We start from the raw sequence: 27998 nt of genomic DNA on the forward strand, positions 1-27998 counted from the left end.
TATTTATAGGTGAGAACAAACCATTTTATTCCACAACTGAATTAACATCAGAAAGATCTGTTTTGAGTTTTTAAAGAAACTCACAGTATACGTCACAAAGTGTATTTCACACAGCTTCTTCTGCCTGCTACATTTCGTCGGACAACCTACATTAGGATTCTGTACAAACATTTCTAATGCATCAAGTAACAGATCAGAGCAGATCTCAAGCTACTGAAAATCAGGGTAACCAGCCGAGTTATTGCTGGGATAAATAAATAATATCTTATATTATTATTAGACACATGTACCAAAACAGTGGGTTCCAAAAATAATTTTAGACCATTTTGATTAGTCCAATTAATATCATTTGGTGTAAATAGCCCAGATTAATGAAATTTGATAAATTCATGTTAGAAATTCAAAATTGACTGGGGAAAAATAAATATAAACAAAAATACATTTGGGAAAGCAAAGTCCCCATTGTTTTGCATTTATGGGATGGAAACCCCTGAGGTACATCTATGCATCACGTTCTCTAAAGAAGAAAAATGTTATAGAAGGAAATCTTTAAAAAAAAAAAAAAAAAAAAAAAAAAAGTAGATTCATACAGATTTCTGTTAACAGTCCTATCAAGAAGGCAAAAGGAAGGGTTCAGTAATGGGGCTTCAAAAGGATGATATCAGGTGCATTCTTGGTGCTGTAACTTATGTGCAAAACGGGGAGCCTTTTGACCATCCTTCAAAAACATTTTTGGTCCTCATTCTGTCAAATCGTTTATTGCGCAGCTGACACAGATGTAGTCCTCATTCTCAGCCTGCTCAGCAGACACACCCACACAAATCTGGTGGAACCACTGATTACAGCTGCCATCACACTGGACCCAGTTGACCTATGAGACACAGGAGGAAGAGAGTATTAAACCTTCAAGCAGGCAAGAACATATGCAAATTTTCAGACTCAAAATAGGCTAATTATTAAAGAGCAAGAGAGATCCACTGGGTTAGAAAACAAAAACCATCATGAGTATTTCAATAGCTCACCTCGTTTCCTTCTGGCTGTTGACATCGTTTTGCCGAGCACACAGACCAATCCTCCTCGGAGTCTTCTGAATACGATGGATCGGAAAGAGAGTTGGAGGGGGAGATGGTTCTTTTCTCCTCTCTTCTCCTTTCTTTATTCATTTTAGGCTTCTTTTTCTTGGGCTTCTTTATCTTGTCTCGGTAATGCCCTTCCAAGTTCTCTTTCTCTAGACGCCGTTTGCTGTTCTTCTCGACCTTTTCCTTCTTGGTTTCTAGAACTCCGTCCTAGATGGAATGAGTTCAATCAAAATCAGTCAGAATTCTCATGAGATCGCCCTACGGTTCTGTTCCAAAACCTAGTGAGCTGCCTTGCTGTCTACCATCTTCATAGGCAGCTGCCTTCTTAAGGCCTAGGTATACTTAGATTTTCTGCGTTCTATAATGGATCAAGTCCTATCGGCAGCATTGCCTTTTGAAGTATATTATTTTGACTGGGAGCAAATACCAACGCGTTCGACGCATGTCGAGAAAATCTGGGCCGCAGGTGGACAGTCCGAGCAGACTGTGCTGATGAGGAAATTTGTGTCACGCATACTGTGAGCGGAGCGATCAGCAACGCGGACAACCGAAGTATACTTTGGCCTTAAGGCAGCATCCTAGCTGTAATGGAACCTCAGAAGTGACCGATTTGGAACACTCTACATAGACATTTAATTATTTGCAGTTTTACTTAGCTAATGCTATCGAAGCAAGGCATGTTCTCCCACCTGTCCTTTGCTGTGTGGCGGACTCCTGTGAGGTGGACTTCGGTCCTGGGCGATGTGGTACTGGTGATCGTGTTCGCTACTCTGCAGGGAGTGTTGGGATGGAGTAAACCTGTTGAGTAGGCTACTATAAAGGTGCTGGAGCTCAGGTAAATTCACCTGCAGGAGAAGACCTTCCACCAACAGCTCCTCCAACTCAGCACTGAGGTCTGAATCACATGCATTGAATTAAACAACATCCATTTTGAACCTCTTTCTGTTAGCATGTATAGAATCTTCAGGAGCTGTTGACTTACCACCAAGTGGTATACATGGCTGCAGCATGTAGTAGGAACCTTTGCTTCCTTCCAGTATCTGAGATGATGCAATTCCAGAAATGTGTCTAGCCTGTGGTTAAACATTTTATAATGCATAAAAAAAGAAAATAAAAAATGGATAAAAAGATCCATCCAAAAAAATTATGCTTTTCATTAAAGACCCCATGAAATAAGAGTTATGGCTTTTAGTCCATGTCTATTAGCGTTGAAGCCATCTCTAATCTAAAAAAAAAAATTTGACAAAATTAACATTTAGTAGATTCATCGATGCAGATTTCTGTCCAATCAAATGTTCTCTAGAATTAAAACATCCCTTCCCCTAATACCACCTACAACCGACTAGCAAGTAGGTTGATGATTGTGATATACTAAAGCCTATTGGCTAAATGTTAAGGGCCCTCACCCAACCTCCCATTTCTTTAACAAACACGTCAACACAAACCAAGCAAATTTATGGGGTCTTTAAGTTATAAATGATTTGTACTAAGGCTGGGCGATAGGACAATATAATCGGATTCTGACGATATCTGACAAATATCCCGATGCCAATTGTGATACTCATTGACAGATGATGATCGACCATATCGGAAAATGACAAAAATTAGGAGCCAAGTCGCCAATTAAATTAAAAAGAAGCCCAGGGTTTGAAATTAGCACCCGCCACAAGTGGGTATTTCATGCGCAGTGGTGGGTACTTTTGCTCATCTACCCACCACTATGGCAGGTGACCTGTAAGATGTCTCGGAGTGACACATGACAAGAAATGCTGTTAGACAAAGACATGTGCATGAAGAAAAACACTATTACATTATGAAGAACAGATAAAAGCTGTAGATGCGTGTGTCTAATTCGCTGTTTGTTCAGAGGTTCAATAGCGTGTACGGGTCTCGTGGAACATGTAGAGTTCTCACACTTTCTTTTGTGTTTCAGTCATCTGAAAGCAGTTTGCAAGAATAGCGTTGTATATGAGAATTCTGCAAATTACCTAAGATCATCTCAGGAGGTGCTCCGAGTTTAATTAGCTTTATTTCCCATGGAGCAGTTCACGCTTAACTTGCATTGTGAATGCAACTCTGCAGGTTCAGTTATCTTATATTTATAAATGTCTTCAGATCTTAATTTGCATTAGCAATTTTCCACCTGTTGTCATAGACTTGTGTGACAGCACATGAGGCCAGTGGAGGAAGTTGGAGATGTGTACATTTTTAGATTTGGGTTGGAATAATATCCGATTTTGTTTTTTACAATTATTTTAATGACTTTTTCGTTTCGTATGAAGTGCAATTTGAGTTTAGAAATAACTTTGGTATAAGTTTTTCATGTTTCAATGAATTAATTTAATTTTTAAAGTAAAAATAATCACTTATCCCTCAGAAGTTGGGGTTGACGATGTGATCGCTTATATATATATTTTTTATATTGTGCAAATATTTCTTGCATATCGTCCAGCCCTAATTTGCACTAAACATGTCAAACTTACTTTTCCATTAGGATGCTGTGTAGGAAGAGAAATCTGTTGCACGCTGTGCTGCCAACGCACTGTTCTCTCAATCACATATCGCAAGGCATCGCCCTCTGGAAGCCGTACCCGAATCCGCTGTAAGGACGCAAGAAGGGGCAGCACCTTGTCCAGAGGGGGTTTTTCTGACCGTTTGCAAAGTGGGCATAACCACGGTTGGCCTGCCTGGATGTCCTTGAACCCTGGCACACAGCCACTGTGGTAGGCGTCTCGACAGAGTTCACACTGAAGCATTGGGCCTGCTGGGACGGTGTGACACAAGCACACTGTGGGGGCCAAACAGCTGGGCAAAGACTGAAAATTTGCCTCATTTGAGGTCCTCAGGATGGACAAACTCTCCAATTCTTTTTGACGTACGTCAGCCAGAGTGGCCATCTGTTAGGAGAAGAACATACAAGGCTGAGCAGGAACACAGATGCTTTATAGTCTATTCGAGTCATGACAAAGGATGACCCAAGACCAGTCTGACAGTTTCAGGCCAGATAACAAAAACATCATTTGTCATATAGGGCCAGTGCTGCATTACATTCGTTAACATGTTTTATGCCTTGCAAACCTTTGAACATTTGGTTTTCTGTGATGCACTGAAGATTGTTGCAAAATCTACTGATTTGTATTCATCACCAAGGTAAAGTTATCTAAGCTGGCTCACAAAAAGTGTCAAATGTGTGACGATGTGTTGTGATAGTTGTGATAGCATCTGCTAGAATGGGTTGAAAATAATAAGCAATCACTGTATGTCATTGAGCCTGTTTATATGCACACCAATATGTTGATTACATCCATAAATTCACTTTTTTTTTTTTTTTAAATCACACAAAAGCAAGAAATCTTATTTACATGACATTTAAAATAATGGCCTCATTCTGTTTTTGACGTCAAACTGTGAAGAGACGTGCACAATTCTTCGCACATTGGATAAGCCGATAAGAATTCTGGTTAACGTGTTTACAAATCTACCCGTGTCAATTGGTTTCAAGCCGTTTATGACTGTACTCTGACAAATGAAAGCCGTTTAATGTGTTCACATATCCGCACACATTGTCGGCTTATAATGCATAACAGGTAAGAACATGCTTGTAAATGTGCTCAATGTTTTCAGCAAATGTGTTTATGAATTTGTAACCAAAGAGTTTTGTTATAGCTAGGTGATGCATTGTATCAGCATTAGAAATTAACTTTTACATTAAGGGGCAACATTTGTCTCTTTAGCTTTTTTTTTTTTTTTTTACCTTTATGAGGGCATATTTATTTCTAACCAATTAAAGCAATCTGTGTCTTATCCATCTATGTCAAAAACGTCAATTTAATCAACTTATTAATACATATTTTCAGAATTAAGAATTTATTGCCTCTTACCCAAGAATGAAATCAACATCTGCTTATTTGATGCCATATATAAAACTAGGACTATAACAGAATAATAAGAACTATCTCAGGTGTTACAAAATCAAAAACAAACAGAAGGTTTCAATACAAGGGCATTTTTTTGCCCCCACATTTTGAATTCCAGGGGCATTTTTGCCCCCCTTAATTTCTGACCCTGCATTGTATATCCATATGTATTTGGTCTAAAACTCCATCAAAAGCCAAAACGGGACATACTGCTGAAGCTGTATCTTTGCTGGTAGAAAGCACTCTTTCCACGTCAAAGAGGGAGTCCAGTTTTACATCAACTTTCTTGCAGGGTAATGAGACATCCTTGACTTTTTTCGACCTTGACTTCTGAGGCCCAGTTTCACATCTAGGACACAGAACCTTAAGGATACAAACACTCAAATTAATAACAGAAAAAATATATATTTTCTTCATGCAAATAATGTAGTTATTCAATCTGACTGAAAAAGTATTGCAGTTTCATCTACCTCAAGGAGAGAATGGGATGAGTTCCTTAACAGGAATGTTTTAGCTGCACTCTCCTTCCAGGCCTGGACCTCAGACACTAAACTTTCCAGTCGGGTCAAGGGCTCCAACATAACTGGAATACCTCTAGCTCTTGAAACAAGTTCAGATAGGGTAGAAAGAAAAGGGATACGCCCTCCAACCGCATCTGCCTCCTTTATCCACTCTTTGGCCCTATTGACGCAGTCTTTGAGCTGAACACAGTTGGGCAGAAAGGCCGGGATATTGTCCACTTCCTGTATGGCTGCCTCAAGGGTGTCAATGCTATGATGAGGTCTAAAAAGTGCAAAACCATAAATGACAGTCTAGATTTTAAAAGGTCCAAATTGTCTTGTAACAAACAACTATATCTAAATATGTCCTACAAAACTGCTGTATTGATTTTTTTGGCACACTGGGCAATGTAACAATAGATCCGGTTAATCTGCCAGGAAGCAGTGTTAAACCAAGATGCTAACCCTGACCATTTTTACTCCCCATCAGAGCTAGCTCGACCATTCGTTTGACTTTGAGCCATCAAACCGAAATTGGCAAAAAATTTGCAAGTATAATTTTGCCAGAACAGTTTGCAAATTATATTGTTGCACAATAAACTCGCTCATGAAACCTATACTGCTCAGAGTGACGTGTGAACCTGGTCAAACATGTTATATCGCATCTATTCTGACTATAAACTAATAAGCATAGTGCCACACAAGCAAACTTGAAGAGTGAAACATTTCTGTCTAAGTTAAAACTTGTGGTCGACCGATACATCAGGCGAAATTCAAATTTGTAATTATCGTCATTGGCCAATAAATTTTCCCATTTGGACGATTTTTCTTAAGGCCGCGAGGGTGCCAAGGATCGCCTGCCTCATTTAAACAGATGTATTTCACGAACCAAATGAAAATCCAGTGACAAGCGCTCATTTAATATCTTACTCTGAAACATCTATCAGCCAGGATCAAAATTCAGTTCCTCTGATTTACGAATGTTGCAAGACGGTCAAGTCCGTACAATCCAAACAGGCAATCCAGGCCATGTAAACTGTTTACTGCTTGTGGGATCTGCATGAGCATGTGAGAGGAATTTCAAAGTCAAAGTGCTTCACGTGCGCTATGAGTAAATGTCATATTCACTGTGCACTGTATGTAAAAAAAAATTTTACTTGGTATTTTGTGAGAAAATACAATTGCAAATGCACATGCTATCCGTGGTTACTAGACTACTGTATGCACAATTTATTTTAAATACATTGTGCAAATAAATTACTAAAATTGGGTGACTAAACAAATCAGAAAACTGCTATCTACCATTTAAAACTTTTTTACAAAGTTAAAATTTTGAGTAAATATAGTGCTAAATAAAGAGTTTATTTGTATTTTTTATTTGGATTTTCTCCCCAATTTGGAATGCCCAATTCCCAATGCGCTCTAAGTCCTAATGGTGGCGTAGTGACACGCCTCAATCTGGATGAATCTCAGTTGTCTCCGAGTCTTAGACCATCAATCCGTGCATCTTATAACGTGGCTTGTTGAGTGCGTTACCGTGGACACGTAGCGCATGTGGAGGCCCACGCTATTCTCCACGGCATCCACGCACAACTCACCACATGCCCCACCGAGAGAGAGAACCACACATTATAGTGACCACGAGGAGGTTACCCCATGTGACTCTACCCCCCCCAGCAACCGGGCCAATTTGGCTGCTTAGAAGACCTGGCTGGAGTCATTCTGCACGCCCTGGATTTAAACTCACGACTCCAGGGGTGGTTGTCAGCGTCAATACTCGCCGAGCTACCCAGGCCCCCAAATAGAGTTTATTATATGTATATGCAATTTTATGTATATGTTATTTACTATATTAAACTGAGATATATCAGCATTATACCGGCCTGTCGGCCACCCTGCTCTCTCTGGATATTGGTAATGGCCATTAAAAAACCCATATCGGTCGACTACTAGTTAAAAATACATCCTCCTCTTCTTATGACTTTATAAAGACTTATTTTTCTCACTATTACTCACACACTGCTATGTTAAGATAACAAAACACTTTTACTCTAACACATCATTTGAAAAACAATAAAGTTTAACACTTGTACTACAGAACCAGCTACATTTACACACTTATTCCAACATGATTAGCTTCCGTGGTAGCTCATCTGATTCAGCGCTGGTCTTTGAACTCCGAAGACCGCGCTTCGAGCCCAGCCAAACATGCAAGCTGACACATGAGACGCAAGTGTCAGAGGCAGCACGAAATGACGTGGTTGCTACAGAAAATGTTCTTATGTTGCATTTGCTTTTACAACACTATTGGTTAGGTTTAGGTAAAAGTTTAATGATTTACTCATTAAAACTTCCATCTAATATTCACCTCAAAACCCTAATATGATTACGACACCATTTCACTCGCTTTTGGCGCCACTGGACATCTGCAGCGAAACATGTAAAGAAGCACGTAATTTCGTTTAGAAAAATGTTGCCACTGTCACGTAATGTTCATGAGATAAGGTTGCAACTATAAGTAACTCATACATAACTTTAAGTAAGTGTATCTGTGGCGATATAAAAATATTGATCTGTTCGTTTGAGCATCCCAATTGCCTGACACAGAAACATTGACTCAACTAATGCAATAATGACTATGTTTGTTCAATCAACGGCAGACTGGGCCACTGGTTGAGCAGAAATCCCACACTTCATTTTAACCTAAAATGAGCTCACCTTGCAGTGAGCATGTTATGAGCTTTTTCTTCCCAATGTTCACAGACAGTGAGCAGCTCCTGCAGGCGGGCCATGGTTCTTTCCACACAGGCATGCGGCACCAGGCCCACCCCTTGATCTATGAGCCTCCTCATGCAGTCCAGACTGAGGCTGGCCGGCTGTTCACTGGCTTGCTGAACAGCCTCCACCCAGCGTGCCTGCTCCAGCCTCTGCCTCAACACTGCCAGCTGAGGCAACTCCACATCCAGGCTTGCACCTTCATCTAAGAGGCCTTGGATGGCAGAGGAACCAGGCATATCCTCTGCTAGGAGATCAGAGCTCTGCTGCTGGAACTGTTCAACACGGCTCAAAAGAGCCTGAGACAAGAAGAGAAAAAGTCAGACCAATATTATCTGGAATTGGTCTACTGATGAAATGGCATAGAGAATTTAGGTATTATGTACCTTTAGGAAAGGGGCCTGTCGGATGGTGCAAGGCAGTTCATACAGCTGATTGACAAACAACTTCAATTCCTCCACAGTGAGCTGATTTGGAGACTTTCCGCCTCCAGAGCGATACCTATAAACACAAATCAAGAAAAAATACAATACAAAGGCAACCCGGCAATAGCTCAATACAAGTTAAGCTCAATCAACAGCATTTGTGGCATTATGTTGATTACCACAAAACTTTATATTGACACACTCCTTTTCTTAAAAAAAAAAAAAAAAAAAAGGAGGGTTTTTGGAGGGTTTAAAGGCAGAAACGTAAAGCTTATAATTTTGGAAAAGCACGCATTAATTCTTCTGTTAAAATTCATGTATTATTTGAAGTTTAAATCATAATTTTTGTCATTTTAGGGTTTGTTGGCATTACATCATCATGGCAACAAAGTTGTAAAATTGGCTATAACTCTGCACAGAAAAGGATAGTAAGTGATGTCACACTAAAATCATGTTTACATGCATAATGTTTATGTCTTGAGGCTATACATTTGAAAAAGTCCGTTTTTTTTCACATTCAAAAATTGTCCCCCCCATTCACTTCCATTGCGAGTGCCTCACTGTAACCCAGATTTTTGCTTTTTGATTTTTAAAAAAGGCAAATCAAAATAAAGTTTTGTGGTAAATCAGTATAGTCACAAATGCTGCTGACTGAGTGCTGAACCCGGAACATTCCTTTAAAGCTGATGTGTGCAAATTGTTTGGGTGTTAAAAATCTCTCTCATATCCCATCTTAATACGTAGGGTCAACTAGAAGTAAGCCATTTGTAGGTTGATTTCTGCTGAGTGTATCTCTGTGGCACTTTTAAAACATTGCTCTGTTTGTTTGAGCGGCCTGTGCAGCCTGACACAGTTCAACCAATGGTGTGAGTTGGAGGCAGGCCTAACCGGTTCATACACCCAAAGGAAGACCAGGGCTGAGTTTATAAGAATCAGTTTGAAAATAGTGATTTTTTTTTCTGCAATTCCATTTAGTGAAGCTAGTGGTGCAGAATAGACACTTCAGCTTTATCTTTTTTTACAATAAATGTAATCAAGGTGGATTTGTAAATCCAAAGATAGGTATAAACATACCTTGTCTGTCTCTTGCCATTGAGGAGTTGTTGGGCCATTGAGGCGCTCCTCTCTGCATTCTGGATTATTTGACGCAGGTGATTTAACAAGTCAGTCTCGGGGTACATTTTCTTCTCTGCTTCCACTATCAGGGAGCGAAGCTCCTCCAAATCTAGAGTTGAGGAAAATTAAACCCATTATTTTAGACTGAAAAATAAAACTACATTTCAAGACAAATGAGCCCCACATTAAAAGATGTATTAAAAGTGTAAAAAACTAATTTATTGCAGTACTAACTTACCACTTTTGTTGTCTTGATTTGCTTTCAAAATTTCGTTAACTTTAGATGCCCAGTCATCGTAAGACTCTGCACGTGACGCCACAGCCTGGAACAATGGGTTCAGTTCGGAAAGGGTATATTTATAGCTGTGCAAGTAAAAAAAAAAACCAAAAAGGTTAATTTAGGAAAAACTGCAAAATGTTTCTTTTGTAATTGCTAATTTTGTTTCTAGTCTTAAAACCTTGAAATATTGTAACTACTACAGGTTAATGGATAGTGAATTTTGCTGATACCGATAACTAAAGTGGTGGAAAATGCAGATAACCGATTAATCAGCTGTTAGTTAAAAATAAAAAATTAAAAAAATACCAATAATCACCAGAAAAAACATTTGTTAACGCAGGACTTTCAATTCTAAACAAGCCCAAAATATACTAGGGAATTTTATTTTGAAATGTCTTTGCTTCCAGCTCACACAAACACAAAAGGGAAACAAAACATGCATTCTTACAATCATCTACAATGCATTACAATATAATCACTATAAAGTAAACTGTCATATGGGCTAATGAATACTGTATGAGCAGTAATTAATTAACAGATCATCAGTGATTGTTTTTTTTTATAACATTTCGCATCAACAATCATGAATTCGTCCATAAACAGTGATGGTGACAGAGTCTTGGCTCCATTACAATACTCATTAAATGAAGCTTTTTGTAGCCTAAATATTCACCAGATGAAGGGTTTGGCTACAGAAAAAAAAAACAAGTTTTGCTGATAACCAATAGTTTAAAAAAGCAACTATTGGCACAGATTAATCAGTAAAACCAAAATATCGGTCAACCTCTAGTAATGACCTATGGTTTGTCCCCGTCAAAACATCTTCGTTGCAATTCAAACACTTACTTGAGTGTGTAGCTGCTAACAGGGCAAGCACAAAGGTCCTGAATATGGTGAAGACAGACCAGCTGGTCAGGACTACAGGGACAGGTGATGGCAGACAGGTAACAGGTGGTCCGGCACTTAGCACACTGCCTTTCCTCATCTGGCAGCACATCATAGTCAACTTGCTGGGAGTGCCACAAGCCCTACAGAGAAGCACAGACACAACTGGATCAATTAAGAAAAGACAGACAGGCCATGCATGTACAGCAAACACAAATACAGTGAACAAGGCGTTTACTTACTGATACTGATATAGTTTTTGGTAGTTATCATGTACTAATTCGACCACTCCGTTAATGCACAGTTTATGACAGCTTAATGCACTAATTTTTCATTGAAAGAGTCACCTACCATCTTATAAGCTTGCTCACGGAGCTCCTTTTCCTCCTGAATCATGGTGCTCATGTCCTTCTGGACTGCAGAGGCCAGCTCCAGCTCTAGACTGTCTGCCTTGGCAGCAATGTTACAGGTCATCTCATCATGGGAGAAAACACAGTATCGGTTGAGAGATCGGTAGTGATCGATACACTGCCGGCCGAGAGGCATCTGAAAAGTAAGATAATATTTTAGTTCATTAAGTTTAAATACGTTTGCGAGGTATTATGATTATCCCATTTTAATCGTCTTTTACCCAGTCGGCTGTGCAGAAGTTGACTGCTTCCGCAAAGTTAAAGCCCTGGTTGAATCCACTGTGATAAGCCCTTGGGAAGGTAATGACAAACTCGCCAGCACACTGGTTTGTACGATAAATCTAAAGAGGATGAAAGTTAATAGAATAAAGAATTAAGATAAATACAGAAGTGGAAATTAGAAAGTTCATCAAGACAAAATACTGTAACTTTGAAAAGCTTAAAAAGGTTGTATAGGCGTTATGCAGGTTGAATATGTCATGATCAGCCAGACAGATAGATCTAGGAGGAATTAGTTAGAAATTTTCATTTTTGATCATCTACTAAACAAAAAGTAAAAGCAGACTGAGAGTGTGTGCCAAGCTTTGGTGGATGTAGCTTGAAAGCTCTAAGAGTTAAACAGAAATTTTGGTCTCTGGTTAGGGATTTTGGAAAAACACTAACCAAGGTTTGTTCAAGCCCAATTACGAAAATGTAGGGACAGTATGGAAAATGCTAATAAAAACAAAAAGGAGTGATTTGTAAATTCTATTCACCCTGTGCTATATTGAAAGCACAATTTTCCACCATTAATCCATTATGCGGGTCTTTATCTGCGCAATAGTACAGGGCTTTCGTTGCTGTATTTTGTTCTTCATAATGCGCATAATTTGGAGACAGGTCAGGATTGTAGGCTGGCCAATCTAATCCGGCCAGTATGTGGTTTGGAGTTGCCATGCTGGAAAGCATCTGGATGGCAGAATATGTTGCTCCAAAATTTTTACATATCTTTCTGCATTAATGGTGCCCTCATAGATGTGCAAGTTACTCATGCCATGGGCACTGTCACACCCCCATACCACGACAGACACTGGCTTTTGAACCCGATGCTGATAACAACTTGGATGGTCCTTTACCTTCTGCCCGGAGAAGGGAGCGGCTTTTAAATGAATACTCGTCTGTCCACAAAACATGATTCCACCATTACATTTACATTTACATTTATGCATTTGGCAGACGCTATTATCCAAAGCGACTTAGAGCACTTATTACAGGGACAATCCCCCTGGAACAACCTGGATTTAAGTGCCTTGCTCAAGGACACAATGGTGATGGCTGTGGGGATTGAACCAGCAACCTTCTGTTTTATGACCAGTTATGTGCTTTAGCCCACTACGCCACCACCACTCCACTGTTCTACTTTCCATCTCAGATGAGACCGAGGCCAGAGAAATCAGTATGGCTTCTGCTTTGCATAGTAAAGCCTTAACTTACATCTGTGGATGCAGCGGCAAATGGTGTTGACTGACAAAGTTTACCAAAGTATTCCCAGAGCCTATGCCATGATATCCTTTACAGACAAATGACAGTTTTTAAGACAATGATGTCCGAGTTATCAGAGATCACGCACATTCAAAAGTGGTTTTCCAGCAGGACAACGCCAAACCACATACTGCCCGGATTACAAGTGCATGGCTGTGTAAGCAGAGAGTGCAGGTGCTAGATTGGCCTGCCTGCAGTCCCGACCTGTTTCCAATTGAGAATGAGGCACACAATACGGCAATGCAGGCTCCGTACAACTGCGCAGACCTGCATAATGGATGATTGGGGGAAAATTCTGCTTGCTAAACTTACATTTGTGTCATCAGTGCCTAAACGCTTAAGTGTTATTAGAAGAAATGGTGGTTACACAGTGGTAAACACTCGAATGTCCCAACTTTTTTGGAGCGTGTTGCAATCACCTGATTTGAAATGAGTGAATATATAAAACATTTTTTTAAAAATTACATTCAAAAAAATTTAAATCAAAACATAAAACATCAAATAATGTGTTGTAGTGCTTGCAATATAGCACAGGGTGAACAAAATTTAGAAATCACTCCTTTTTGTTTTTATTAGCATTTTCCATACTGTCCCAACTTTTTCAGAATTGGGGTTGTACAATAACAGTATGTTGGGTTTGTCAGGCCAAGATAATAAAACGTTTTTGTATTTTTGGCTTTTATTTTTTTGTGCGTAAGTGTGATCACTCACTGGTAGTCCATGGTCCATGAGGACATTTGGGTTCATGATGGTGACCAGCTGGTGAAGCAGGTCTGGCTGAGACTCAAAGAGCTCAGGGGCAAGGTTCTTCATCACATTCTCCAACTGCTCAGCAGCATAGCCAGGAGCACCATACCACGTCTTTGGCTCTCCCCTACAAATCAAAACCACAAAATTGAGTGGAAAAACAACAACCTTGGAGCATGAATTATTTTCTATCTCAGTAAAAGATAATACAAAATAAAAATAAAAAAATATTAAGCCATGCAAAAGGTGACACTGTATATTAGGTTGTTAAAGAATAGATACAATCATTTCTAAACCACATAATTTGTTGTTTTTTTTTTTATGTGAAAAGAGAGAGTGAAATACCAGTGCAAATAGTTGATGGAATAGCTCCAGTGGTCCTCAATATGCCAGCAGAAGGACGAGAAGCACATGCCCACATACAGCCATGGTAGCTTCATCCCACAGATGTCTGCTGTGACATGAGTCAGTACCGATGCATCCAACACTGGCATGTTGTTGAGGTTCCATCCACTGCTCAGATAAGCCTAAACAAAAACGAAAGATGATTTTTAGAAAAACTTGTTTATTTAGATGTACACTGGCGGCCAAAAGTTTGGAATAATGTGCAGAGTTTGCTCTTATGGAAAGAAATTGGTACTTTTATTCACCAAAGTAGCATTTAATTGATCACAATGTATAGTCAGGACATTAATAACGTGAAAAATTACTATTACAATTTGAAAAAAATGTTCAGAACTTCTTAAACTACTTCAGAGTTCTCATCAAAAAATCCCCCACGTGCAGTAATGACAGCTTTGCAGATCCTTGGCATTCTAGCTGTCAGTTTGTCCAGATACTCAGGTGACATTTCACCCCACGCTTCCTGTAGCACTTGCCATAGATGTGGCTGTCTTGTCAGGCACTTCTCATGCACCTTACAGTCTAGCTGATCTCACAAAAGCCAATGGGGTTAAGATCCATAACAATCTTTTCCAGTTATCCGTTGTCCAGTGTCTGTGTTTCTTTGCCCACTGTAACCTTTTCTTTTTGTTTTTCTGTTTTAAAAGTGGCTTTTTCTTTGCAATTCTTCCCATAAGGCCTGCACTCCTGAGTGTGAGGCGTCTATTTCAATTTCAAGCATTGTATAGCCTTCATTCCTCAAAACAATGATTGACTGATGAGTTTCTAGAGAAAGCTGTTTCTTTTTTGCCATTTCTGACCTAATATTGACCTTAAGACATGCCAGTCTATTGCATACTGTGGCAACTCAAAAACAAACACAAAGACAAAGTTAAGCTTCATTTAAAGAACCAAATAGCTTTCAGCTGAGTTTGATATAATGGCAAGTACTTTTCTAGTACCAAATTAGCAATTTAGCATGATTACTCAAGAATAAGGTGTTGGAGTGATGGCTGCTGGAAATGGGACCTGTCTCTTTTTTCAAATAGTGATGGTGCCGTTTTTTTCCAAACTTTTGGCCGCCAGTGTAAACAGATACGGTGGCGGAGAAATCTCTGCAACATGACCAGCATTATTCTGGGCCTTCACTGTAAAGATTCCCAGAACCTTAGTGCACTTGAGGTTATTTCTGTACCTCCTCCTCCGGTGCGACTTTGAAGGTGCCATTCTTGACAGGGAAGCCACTTCCAAAGTCCTTTGAAGCAATATCAGCCCCATACTCCACAGTGACATCCTCCTCAATAGTGCTAACCAGTCGCCAGAACTCCTTCTCCACCAGCTCTGTGGGAACCATCTGCTGAACAATAAGGCCGGTCAATCTATATCCCAATCATGTGACTTTTTCCCCAACAGGCATTTGCATAGTGAACCCGAAAAATTTGCTTCTATCAAACATACGTGAACAGGCATGTTGAAGTAGTCGGACTTGAACGAGTCAGCCATATCCCCAAACGTGCGGAGGGTGTAGTCACGGGAGGCCTGCTCAAACCCAAACGCCACCTGTGGCTTCCCACACTCCTGTAGGGAGAATAAAACAAGCCAATGTTAATGATTACAAACATTACTCCTCAGCAAATCAAAATGCCTATTTAAAACAACTCCATTCCACCAGGAAACATCATCTTTATTACGTCTGACATTGGCAGAAAGGTAATAGGTAATGTATGGGCAGAGAGTGCAAAGAGCAGTTGTGAAAATAACTTTTACAAATAATTACACAGCTTTGTTTGTTTAAGCAAGGTTACGTCAGTGTCATATAAAGTAAAAAAACTACATCATGTGATGTTATCAGCTGGCAGATGTAGACAGCTGGGGTGTGGCTCACCTGAGCAAGGCACTTGGGGCATCTCCAGTCACCTTTGGGGACATCGTGAAGAGGTGGGATCAGACAGAACGTGTGATAGCTGTCATCACATCCATCGCAAAGCAATAGTCTATCTTCATCACCTCCACCCCCACATGCCAAGCACATGTACTGCTCCACCTGTGGGGAAAAACCCCATAACATTGGTGAAAAGGAATTCAGTGCGTGCTTTCTATTTTGTGAAATGCAAACTTATGACCTCCCTCACCTTTGATTTTTCCCCCTCAGCTGTTGGCTCAACGGGTTCTTGTTTCACCTGGACTGGAATTTCTTTCACTGCAAAGAATTATGAAGGGTAAATAAAATGAACACTGCCAGAACCCTTTAAAAAGACTTTTGGAAGAACTGTAGAGGTAAAAATATCAAGCATCTATACCTGGTTCTGTTTTTGCCACACATGAGCCCATTCTCCTCCTCAGGTTGGGCTTGTTTTCACACACCTCGCCCTGCTCTGATTTGAAACAGCGGCCCTATGAAGAGAAAGTCAATAACGTCAGAGATTAAGGTATTGTGATCTAGTTTGACCAAACTGGTCCAAACATGGATCAGAGAGAGCTGATGAAAACCGTAAGATTCCAACAAATCAGCACTACCTCGGTCCGTTTGGCTCTGCGAGCGATTGTGCAGGTTTCTGCTGGCTGCACTGACTGGCGTTGGGGCAGGTCATGGGATTTATACTCCTTGTCTTTGGTGTCATTAGTCAGAGTTGGCTTCTGAGAGTTCTGTTCGACAAAGATTTCATAATTGTTAACTCCATGCCTGACACACTGCCTATACAGTGCATCCGTGAAGTATTCACAGCGCTTCACTTTTTCCACATTTTGTGTATGTTACAGCCTTATTCCAAAATGTATTAAATTCATTATTTTCCTCAAAATTCTACAAACAATACCCCATAATGACAATGTGAAAGTAGTTTGTTTGAAATCTTTGCAAATTTATAAAAATAAAAAAAAAACGAAAAATCACATCTACATAAGTATTCACAGCCTTTGCCATGACACTCAAAATTGAGCTCAGGTGCATCCTGTTTCCACTGATCATCCTTGAGATGTTTCTACAACTTAATTGGAGTCCACCTGTGGTAAATTCAGTTGATTGGACATGATTTGGAAAGGCACACACCTGTCTATATAAGGTCCCACAGTTAATAGTGCATGTCAGAGCACAAACCAAGCCATGAAGTCTACAGGATTGTATCGAGACACAGATCTGGGGAAGGGTACAGAAAAATTTCTGCAGCATTGAAGGTCCCAATGAGCACAGTGGCCTCCATCATCCGTAAATGGAAGAAGTTTGGAACCACCAGGACTCTTCCTAGAGCTGACTGCCTGGCCAAACTGAGCGATCGGGGGAGAAGTGCCTTAGTCAGGGAGGTGACCAAGAACTCAATGGTCACTCTGACAGAGCTCCAGCATTTCTCAGTGGAGAGAGGAGAACCTTCCAGAAGAACAACCATCTCTGCAGCACTCCACCAATCAGGCCTGTATGGTAGAGTGGCCAGACAGAAGCCACTCCTCAGTAAAAGGCACATGACAGCCTGCCTGGAGTTTGCCCAAAGGCACCTGAAGGACTCTCCGACCATGAGAAACAAAGATTGAACTCTTTGGCCTGACTGGCAAGTGTCATGTCTGGAGGAAACCAGGCACCTGGCCAATACCATCCCAACAGTGAAGCATGGTGGTGGCAGCATCATGCTGTGGGGATGTTTTTCAGTGGCAGGAACTGGGAGACTAGTCAGGATCAAGGGAAAGATGAATGCAGCAATGTACAGAGACATCCTTGATTAAAACCTGCTCCAGAGCACTCTGGACCTCAGACTGGGGCGAAGGTTCATCTTCCAACAGGACAACGACCCTAAGCACACAGCCAAGATAACAAAGGAGTGGCTACGGGACAACTCTGTGAATGTCCTTGAGTGGCCCAGCCAGAGCCCAGACTTGAACCCGATTGAACATCTCTAAAGAGATCTGAAAATAGCTGTGCATCGACGCTCCCCATCCAACCTGATGGAGCTTGAGAGGTCCTGCAAAGAAGAATGGGAGAAACTGCCCAAAAATAGGTGTGCCGAGCTTGTAGCATCATACTCAAAAAGACTTGAGGCTGTAATTGGTGCCAAAGGTGCTTCAACTAAGTATTGAGCAAAGGCTGTGAATACTTATGTACATGTGATTTTTTTTTCGGTTTTTATTTTGCAAAGATTTCAAACAAACTACTTTCACGTTGTCATTATGGGGTATTGTTTGTAGAATTTTGAGGAAAATAATGAATTTAATCCATTTTGGAATAAGGCTGTAACATAACAAAATGTGGAAAAAGTGAAGCACTGTGAATACTTTCCGGATGCACTGTAAGTGACAAGCCTGTATACTTAATGAAAAAAGCACTTTGAATCTACATGAAAATTTTTATCTGATGAACACACATGCATGTAGATGCATTTAGGTAACCTCTATTTGAGCACATGTGCCTTCACTCTTATCTAATTAACCAGAAAGCCATTTGACAGCAGGGTGGACACCTTTAAGGCCAGTAAAAGAGAGAGGCAAAACAGATCATCCCTTGGGTATTAACTATGGGGTAAAAGCAGCAAGCAAGTGGGTCTAGAGCTTGGAGCTCATTCAATTAATTCACACCCCTTTAGGTATGGGGGGAGGGGACTGTGGGTACAGCGCTGAAAAAACATGCATGAAAGAAACATCTGTTAACCACTGAATCCACAGGAACACCATAACACAGACTAAGAGCAAGAAAAATAAAACTGTTGTTACCGTCACTCGAACTTCATAGTTGCATTTTTATATGAACAACTGTGCATGCTACCAAACTGATGTTTTTAAAGGAATAGTTCACCCAAAAATGAAAATTCTCTCACCATTTACTCACCCTCATGACATTCCATTTATGTATGACTTTCTTTGTTCTGTTGAACACAAATCAAGATATTTTTTAGAAGAAAACCTCAGTTCTGTAGGTCCATATTATGCAAGTGAAAGGTGACCAAAACTTTCAAGACCCCAGTGGTTTCATTCTATGTTTTCTGAAGCGATCCAATTGGTTTTGGGCAAGAATAGACCAAAAAAGTAACTCTTTCGATCATAATTTCAAGCTCGATTACACTTCCTAGCACCATCTAGTGCTCTGTGCATGCATTAAACACTATGAAGTGTAATCGAGCTTGAAATCATGATTGTGCCTAGAGACTGCAATGGCAAGATGTACACTGAAAAAGAAATTACATTTTGGGCTATTCTCATCCAAAACAGATAAGATCGCTTTAGAAGACATGGATTAAAACACTAATGGTCTTATGAATTAATTTGATGCTGCTTTAATGTGCTTTTTGGAGCTTCAAAGTTTTGGTCACCATTCACTTGCATTGTATAAACCTACAGAGCGGAGACATTTTTCAAATAAAATCTTTGTGTTTTGCAGAAGAAAGTCATGAGGGTGAGTAAATGATGAGAGAATTTTCATTTTTGGGTGAACTATCCCTTTAATAGTTAGCGAATTTGCACTGAATATATACACAGTGCAAAAAATAAACTAGGACTCAATGCTAAATCAACTAGGGGCACTCTTTGTGCTCTGATACAGTTGGAGTGATTGGGTTCTCTGCCAAAAAATAATAAATGGAAAAAGGCTATCAAAAATGTTGATTTTATAATATTCTACATGCAGGCAATGAATGCACCATAACAAAGAATATCAAGAAAAGGGCATGATAAGAGAGCAGAGGGAAAGGGGAAGTTATGCAATGGCCTTAGCGGGCTCACCATAAGATTAGCTCCGGCCTGGAACAGGTAGTAAGGGTAGAGAATCCTCTCATAATGAGCACGCAGGTGAGAGCCAACTGCTTTCCCTGGAGCAAAGCCCATCCTCAGTGCAATCTGAGTCCATCTCCGCTCTTTGCAGACCACATCAAAGCCTCCCTCCTCATTGACCAGCTAGACAGAGACAGGGAGAAGGGTCAAATACCAAAGCTTGAATGGCATGTTTGCATTCATATCCAACTATAAATGCAATACAGTTTAAGTCAGAAGTTTACATATAGAGTTGTGCTCAAAGTTTGCATACCCTGGCAGAAATTGTGAAATTCTGGCATTGATTTTGAAAATATGACTGATCATGCAACAAAACTGTCTTTTATAAAGGATAGTGATCAGATGAAACCATTTATTATCACATAGTTGTTTGGCTCCTTTTTAAATCATAATGATAACAGAAATCACCCAAATGGCCCTGATCAAAAGTTTACATACCCTTGAATGTTTGGCCTGGTTACAGACACACAAGGTGACACACACAGGTTTAAATGGCAATTAAAGGTTAATTTCCCACACCTGTGGCTTTTTAAATTGCAATTAGTGTCTGTGTATAAATAGTCAATGAGTTTGTCAGCTCTCACGTGGATGCACTGAGCATTCTAGATACTGTGCCATGGGAAGCAGAAAAGAACTGTCAAAAGACCTGTGTAACAAGGTAATGGAACTTTAAAAAGATGGAAAAGGATATAAAAAGTTATCCAAAGCCTTGAAAATGCCAGTCAGTACTGTTCAATCACTTATTAAGAAGTGGAAAATTCGGGGATCTCTTGAAAACAAGCCAAGATCAAGTAGACCAAGAAAGATTTCAGCCACAACTGCCAGAAGAATTGTTTGGGATAGAAAGAAAAACCCACAGGTAACCTCAGGAGAAGTACAGGCTGCTCTGGAAAAAGACGGTGTGGTTGTTTCAAGGAGCACAATATGACGATACTTGAACAAAAATGAGTTTCATGGTTGAGTTGCCAATGCCACAAAAAAGCCCGGTTACAATATGCCCGACAACACCTTGACATGCCTCACAGCTTCTGGCACACTGTAATTTGGAGTGACGAGAACAAAATAGAGCTTTATGGTCACAACCATAAGTGCTATGTTTGGAGATGGGTCAACAAGTATTGTGCTCCTTGAAACAACAACACTGTCTTTTTCCAGAGCAGCTTGTATTTCTCCTGAGGTTACCTGTGGGTTTTTCTTTGTATCCCGAACAATTCTTCTGGCAGTTGTGGCTGAAATCTTTCTTGGTCTACTTGATCTTGGCTTGTTATCAAGAGATCCCAGAATTTTCCACTTCTTAAGTGATTGAACAGTACTGACTGGCATTTTCAAGGCTTTGGATATCTTTTTATATTATTTTCCAGCTTTATAAAGTTCCATTACCTTGTTGCGCAGATCTTTTCTGCTCCCCATGGCTCAGCATCTAGCCTGCTCAGTGCATCCATGTGAGAGCTAACAAACTCATTGACTATATATACACAGATACTAATTGCAATTTAAAAAGCCACAGGTGTGGGAAATTAATCTTTAATTGCCATTTAAACCTGTGTGTGTCACTTGTGTGTCTGTAACCAGGCCAAACATTCAAGGGTATGTAAACTTTTGATCAGGGCCATTTGGGTGATTTCTGTTACCATTATGATTTAAAAAGGAACCAAACAACTATGTGATAATAAATGGCTTCATATGATCACTATCCTTAAAGACAGTTTTTTCTTTGCATGATCAGTCATATTTGCAAAATCAATGCCAAAATTTCACAATTTCTGCCAGGGTATGCAAACTTAACTGTACCTGAGCCAAATGCATTTAAACTCTTCACAATGCCTGATATTTAATCGTAGAAAACATTGCCTTTTTTAGGTCAGTTAGGATCACTATTTTAGGAATGTGAAATGTCAGAATAACAGTAGAGAGAATGATTTATTTCAGCTTTATTTCTTTCATCACATTCCCAGTGGGTCAGAAATGTACATACACTGTTAGTATTTGGCAGCATTGCCTTTCAATAGTTTAATTTGTGTCAAACAGTTTGGGTATCCTTCCACAAGCTTCTCACAATAAATTGCTGGAATTTTGGCCCATTCCTCCAGACAGAACTGGTGTAACTGAGTCACGTTTGTAGGCCTCCTTGCTTACACACACTTTTCAGTTCTGCCCACAAATTTTCTATTGGATTGAGGTCAGGTCTTTGTGATGACCACTCCAGTACCTTGACTTTGTTGTCCTTAAGCCATTTTGCCACAACTTTGGAGGTATGCTTGGGGTCACTGTCCATTTGGAAGACCCATTTGCGACTGAGCTTTAACTTCATGGCTGACATCTTGAGATGTTGCTTCAACAGATCCACTTAATTTTCCTAACTCATGATGCCATCTATTTTGTGAAATGCACCAGTCTCTCCTGCAGCAAAGCACCCCCACCACATGATGCTGCCAACCCATGCTTCACAGTTGGGATGGTGTTCCTTGGATTGCAAGCCTCACCCTTTTTCCTCCAAACATAACGATGGTCATTATGGCCAAGCAGTTCAAAGTTTCATCAGACCAGAGGACATTTCTCCAAAAAGTAAGATCTTTGTCCCCATGTGCACTTGCAAACTGTAGTCTGGCTTTTTTTATGGTGGTTTTGGAGCAGTGGCTTTTACCTTGCTGAGCAGCCTTTCAGGTTATGTTGATATAGGACTCATTTTACTGTGGATATAGATACTTGTCTACCTGTTTCCTCCAGCATCTTCACAAGGTCCTTTGCTGTTGTTCTGGGATTGATTTGCACTTTTTGCACCAAACTATGGTCATCTCTAGGAGACAGAATGCATCTCCTTCCTGAGCGGTATGATGGCTGCGTTGTCCCATGTTGTTTATACTTGCGTACTATTGTTTGTACAGATGAACGTGGTACCTTCAGGCGTTTGGAAATTGCTCCCAAGGATGAACCAGACTTGTGGATGTCCACAATTTTTTTTTCTGAGGCCTTGGCTGATTTCTTTAGATTTTCCCATTATGTCAAGCAAAGAGGCAGTGAGTTTGAATGTAGGCCTTAAAGTACATCCGCAGGTACACCTCCAATTGACTCCAATTAGCAGAAGATTATTGGCTAATTGCCTAAAGGCTTGACATCATTTTCTGGAATTTTCCAAACTGCTTAAAGGCACAGTTAACTTAGTGTATGTAAACTTCTGACCCACTGTAATTGTGATATAGTCTATTAGTCTAAACAATTATTGGAAAAATTACTCGTGTCAAGAACAAAGTAGATGTCCTAAACAACTTGTCAAAACTATAGCTTGCTAATATGAAATCTGTGGAGTGGTTAAAAAAATGAGTTTTATGTTCAGCCTAAGTGTAAGTAATCTTCTGACTTCAACTGCATGTATGAGAAAAGCTTGGATAACTAATGCTAAGTTACAAAGACACCTCTGAAGGTGACAACCTCAGCCCTACCTTATATAGCACATACAAGTCCAGGGTTTTGCGCTCGACATGAGGAATTTTCAGTGTGCAACCCTGCAGCTCCCAAAACTTTGCTATCTGGTCCAGGAAGTTGAGTTTCACTCTGGTTTGTGCCTGTGGAACAATGCATCAACAAGCAACCAAATCCATCACTATGACTGCTTGAGCAACTAGAAGAATTAGTTGCAACAATGAGGTCCACCAGTGACCTCGCTTTTTGTTCGTGACCTTTTAGCAGTGACACCAAACCAAAAGCTTTCAAGTCTGGCAGACCAAACAGAGGTCATGTTGGTTGCTTTAGCACTGTGGGGTTGAGGGTTAGGGTTAATAAGCACCCCAAAAGGAATATGTCTGCAAATACATAGTACCAAACAAGCCACAGACAGATAAAGGCCTCACCTCCAACTCATTAAGCCTCTGAATGCGTGGGGTGAAATGTAATCTGTCCACATCACAGGCAAATGGTGGCTGCCATCCCTGATATAAAACAAAAAGTGTTACGCTTTTGTTTACCATTTTGTTACAAGACAAGATCATTATGCTTAGAGATCCATGCAGGTTTGCAAAGGTTTTGCATGTCATCAAATTTATTGAACAGTGATTATTTCAGAAGATTTAATCAACATCAGGGTGACACACACACACACAGGTGGCCAAAAGTTTGGAATAATGTACAGATTTTGCTCTTATGGAAAGAAACTGGTACTTTTATTCACCAAAGTGGCATTCAACTGATCACAATGTATAGGCAGGACATTCATAATGTGAAAAATTACTTTTACAATTTGAAAAAAAAAAAAAAAATTCATAACTTCTTAAACTACTTCAAAGAGTTCTCATCAAAAAATCCTTCACATGCAGCAATGACAGCTTTGCAGATCCTTGGCATTCTAGCTGTCAGTTTGTCCAGATACTCAGGTGACATTTCACCACACGCTTCCTGTAGCACTTGCCATACATGTGGCTGTCTTGTCAGGCACTTCTCACGCACCTTACAGTCTAGCTGATCCCACAAATGCACAATGGGGGTAAGATCCATAACATTCTTTTCCAATTATCTGTTGTCCAATGTCTGTTTCTTTGGCCACTCTAACCTTTTCTTTTTGTTTTTCTGTTTCAAAAGTGGCTTTTTCTTTGCAATTCTTCCCATAAGGCCTGCACCCCTGAGTCTTCTCTTTACTGTTGTACATGAAAGTGGTGTTGAGTGGGTAGACTTCAATGTCAACTGAGGACATGTGAGGCGTCTATTTCTCAAACTAGAGACTCTGATGTACTTATCCTCTTGTTTAGTTGTACATCTGGCCTTCCACATCTCTTTCTGTCCTTGTTAGAGCCAGTTGTCCTTTGTCATTGAAGACTGTAGTGTACACCTTTGTATGAAATCTTTAGTTTTTTGGCAATTTCAAGCATTGTATAGGCTTCATTCCTCAAAACAATGATTGACTGATGAGTTTCTAGAGAAAGCTGTTTCTTTTTTGCCATTTTTGACCTAATAATGACCTTAAGAAATGCCAGTCTATTGCATACTGTGGCAACTCAAAAACAAACAAAGACAAGGTTAAGCTTCATTTAATAAACCAAATAGCTTTCAACTGTGTTTGATATAATGGCAAGTGATTGTCTAGTACCAAATTAGCAATTTAGCATGATTACTCAAGGATAAGGTGTTGGAGTGATGGATGCTGGAAATGGGGCCTGTCTAGATTTGATCAAAAATGACTTTTTTTAAAATAGTGATGGTGCTGTTTTTTACATCAGTAATGTCCTGACTATACAGTGTGATCAGCTGAATGCCACTTTGGTGAATTAAAGTACCAATTTCCTTCCAAAACAGCAAAATCTGTACATTATTCCAAACTTTTTGCCGCCAGTGTGTGTATGTATGTATAATATATATATATATATATATATATATACACACACACACACACACACACTAATATATATACAGTTAAATACACAATGCAATACAAAGATCGTCTAGAGTTCTTATGGTCCATTCACTGAATAATTTGAGACATCTGCGCGTCAATTCAAAAGTAGGTATGATACATACACACAACATATTAAATGTATGAAATAGTCAAAAAAGGACACTGACATCGTTTTGGAAACAATAACATTCTTTATGAATAGATATTTACTACAATATCAGCTCAAATACAGCAAAAATGTTTTTTGTTTTTTTTTATCATATTAGCATGGACACAGATACTGAGGATCCTGACGACAAAACAGCCCTTTATCTTTCGTGATAATTGTTTACAAGGCAAACGCCAAAATATATAACAAAGACACAAAATGTGCGCAACCTTGCAATGTAATGAACACATTTAAAACGCGACTTTTTTAAACGCGTTATTTACATCGAATTTCCGTTTCAACGGCCAAACGGCAAACCAAATGCAAATCTACAACTCGTTCAACATGGAGGACAACGGAGAAGACCAATAACGTCACTTGAAACTAACAACAACAGTACATCGAGTACAAAATTATGAATTTCTTTCATAAACGGCAGAAACACTGTGGCAAACGAGCGGGTTTTCCATTATTGGCATGCAAAAGTGGCCATTGTTAGTTCATGATATTATTTCAAACACTGTACAAAACAGTACAAAATACTTATCAGACTTCAGTCTGTTATATAAACGCTACAACGCCGAATGCCAACATTAGATATTAAAGATCGTGTTTTAATTTCAATGTTTGTTTAGGTGAAAAAAAATAAAAGGAAGTAGTTGCATGATAAAATGTGCACCAACAGTGTTCATCGCAAAATATTTAAACCTATTGTGAGAAAATGCCAGTGTTTGGTCGAAATTAAAATGGTCGAGGCAATGCTTGTTCTTGTTTGGGTGGATGACTGCTGGCCAACATTGATTTTGGAAGAGTCAGGAAGACAAAAACAATCACTACATTCTGTCCTCCAGCATTTTCCAAAATCGAATATTTTTTAAAAGTGTGTGCAAAAACTCAGTTATTGTCCTCAATAGCCAGAGAATAATAAAACTCTCTTCAAAATAAAGTAACTGCTGTTATTATGGTAAGTATATGAGTAATCGCACGCTCACACGCGCACGCACCGTTACGAACGTTCGCAATGGCTGGAGCCGCAATCCGCCATGTTGAAAAACCTGCCTTTAGAAAAAGTGTTTCAGGATTTAACCGAGGGCTGCGATCTACGAGTAAAAAAAGACGACCGAGATGTGCTTTACATTTGACAGTTCTGTTATACGTCGAAGAAACTTACCGGGGGCGGTCGGATCTTGCAGATGCCAGTATTTTCTGCAATTGGACGTATTTTGTTGATGAACCCGAAAGGGTCGGCAAATTCCTCCCAACTGGGCTCAAAGACAGGGCACTCCGGTGGTGGAATAAACTCGTTGGGTCGTGAATTGGTCATTCTGGGGAACTTGATCCCAATGATGACATGTAGAAACTGCAGTCAACTGTTTTAAGTAAATGTTTGAATTAGTCTCGAAAATATGCCATAGTAAGGAATGATTACACCTGAACTCCGACAATTAACATCCTCATCCACTTTAGGAAACATACACAGAGACTGAGTGTCGACGTTACAGTGCTTTGTCGACTTCCGCCTACAAAAGTAGAGACGCTGGATTCTCTCCATCCGACACATTCTGACCAATGTAGATTTATAGTTACTTATTTTATTTTTTAAAGTAAAAGATCTGCTTGAATTTCTCCATAAGTCATGGCAAGTGGGGAAAATGCACTAATCAATATCGAAGCATTTATGAGACCATACACACAAACAAAGCTTTTGGTTGGTAATACTAGTACGCAGTGGTCAACATGATTCACTAAAAATAAAAGGTTCTTTGTTTCAATCAATTTTATTACAGCATATTAATTGTATTAAATATCTGGCACACCTAAACGTCGCCCGGATATCGGTCTTACTTGTAAAGCTTAGTAAAATGCTTTAGCTTTTTTCTTAACGTAATCACCTTTACGCAAAGGCGTGAAATAAACAAATGAACAACCAATACTCTCACAGAACTCGTGGTAAAAAAAAAACGTAAGCTTTTATACACATAAATGGCATTCCAAAAAATCCACTTTCCATATATATATATATATATATATATATATATATATATATATATATATATATATATATATATATGCGATTGAACATTTCTCCTCCTAAAGTAGATTACATTTGAAAAGGGAAAAGTAGGCTGCCACAGAGAGCAGTGACTAGCGCGGATTGATTATATCTACCACAGCAAAGAGCTTCATTTTAACCGGAACTACTTCTTTAAATGGACTCTTTCAAGTTAACCACTCGGAAGTAACTGATGTTGTTCGGGGTAGCTGCATTTTGCCCGATTGACGTCTCAATTCACAATTAATATCAGGCACAGGGTGATTTGGTATACATTAAACAATCAAAACATTGAGTTTTGCACAAAACAAAAACAAAAAAACCATTTGGATATATAATCCGTGTGCATTTGCAACGTCACATGACCCGAATTCGCAACACAGAATCCTTCATCAGAAAATTAAAGACGGTGCCAAGGCAGAAATAATCTCACCGTACTGGCGTTGCCGCAATTTAGTGGTCGACTTTTGTCTTTACATATCTTTGCGCCGGGGGTCCATCAGCAGCCACCGGAGCGTTCCATGCGAGCAGTATCTATGAGCACGTACCGCACGTCAACTCCACATGTCGCCCCCTATAACAGGACAGCTATCCCCGCTTGTCTGATCCGCCTATCGGAGGAAACAGCTC

The 27998-nt window shown here is 39.7% G+C and overlaps 1 protein-coding gene across 3 annotated transcripts; it reads right to left on the reverse strand.

Annotated features, from left to right (window-relative positions):
- Positions 1-2: 2 nt before the first annotated feature.
- LOC127428205 (lysine-specific demethylase 5B-like) lies at positions 3-27990 on the reverse strand. Of its 3 annotated transcripts, none has more exons than XM_051676389.1 (27): positions 27802-27990; positions 26487-26685; positions 23633-23710; positions 23225-23347; positions 19737-19907; positions 16551-16682; positions 16337-16430; positions 16169-16236; positions 15922-16080; positions 15495-15614; positions 15232-15390; positions 14001-14182; positions 13620-13782; positions 11609-11728; positions 11329-11523; positions 10939-11120; positions 10051-10175; positions 9771-9921; positions 8658-8772; positions 8215-8570; positions 5467-5779; positions 5207-5359; positions 3563-3976; positions 2062-2152; positions 1769-1974; positions 1023-1286; positions 3-871 (listed from the first exon to the last, which is right to left on the reverse strand). In XM_051676389.1, exons 2-27 carry the CDS (start codon positions 26637-26639, stop codon positions 740-742), a joined length of 4419 nt encoding a protein of 1472 aa, XP_051532349.1. In that variant the 5' UTR covers positions 26640-26685; positions 27802-27990; the 3' UTR covers positions 3-739. The 3 variants fall into 3 exon arrangements, with proteins under 3 accessions (XP_051532349.1, XP_051532350.1, XP_051532351.1); XM_051676390.1 differs by having other exon boundaries at positions 16554-16682; positions 27802-27989; XM_051676391.1 differs by lacking the exon at positions 26487-26685 and having other exon boundaries at positions 27802-27989.
- Between the last annotated feature and the right edge of the window lie 8 nt (positions 27991-27998).

This window comes from Myxocyprinus asiaticus, chromosome 37 (genome assembly GCF_019703515.2).
Source record: "Myxocyprinus asiaticus isolate MX2 ecotype Aquarium Trade chromosome 37, UBuf_Myxa_2, whole genome shotgun sequence".
NCBI classification, from domain to species: domain Eukaryota; kingdom Metazoa; phylum Chordata; class Actinopteri; order Cypriniformes; family Catostomidae; genus Myxocyprinus; species Myxocyprinus asiaticus.

Excerpts from the sequence above, each read along its gene's own strand:
- LOC127428205 (XM_051676389.1), bottom strand. The coding sequence starts at position 26,639 with ATGACCAATTCACGACCCAACGAGTTTATTCCACCACCGGAGTGCCCT. Across the intron at positions 15,615-15,921 it reads GCCCCAAGTGCCTTGCTCAG|GAGTGTGGGAAGCCACAGGT; the intron begins GTGAGCCACACC and ends TTCTCCCTACAG. Across the intron at positions 11,524-11,608 it reads ACTTCTGCACAGCCGACTGG|ATGCCTCTCGGCCGGCAGTG; the intron begins GTAAAAGACGAT and ends CTTACTTTTCAG.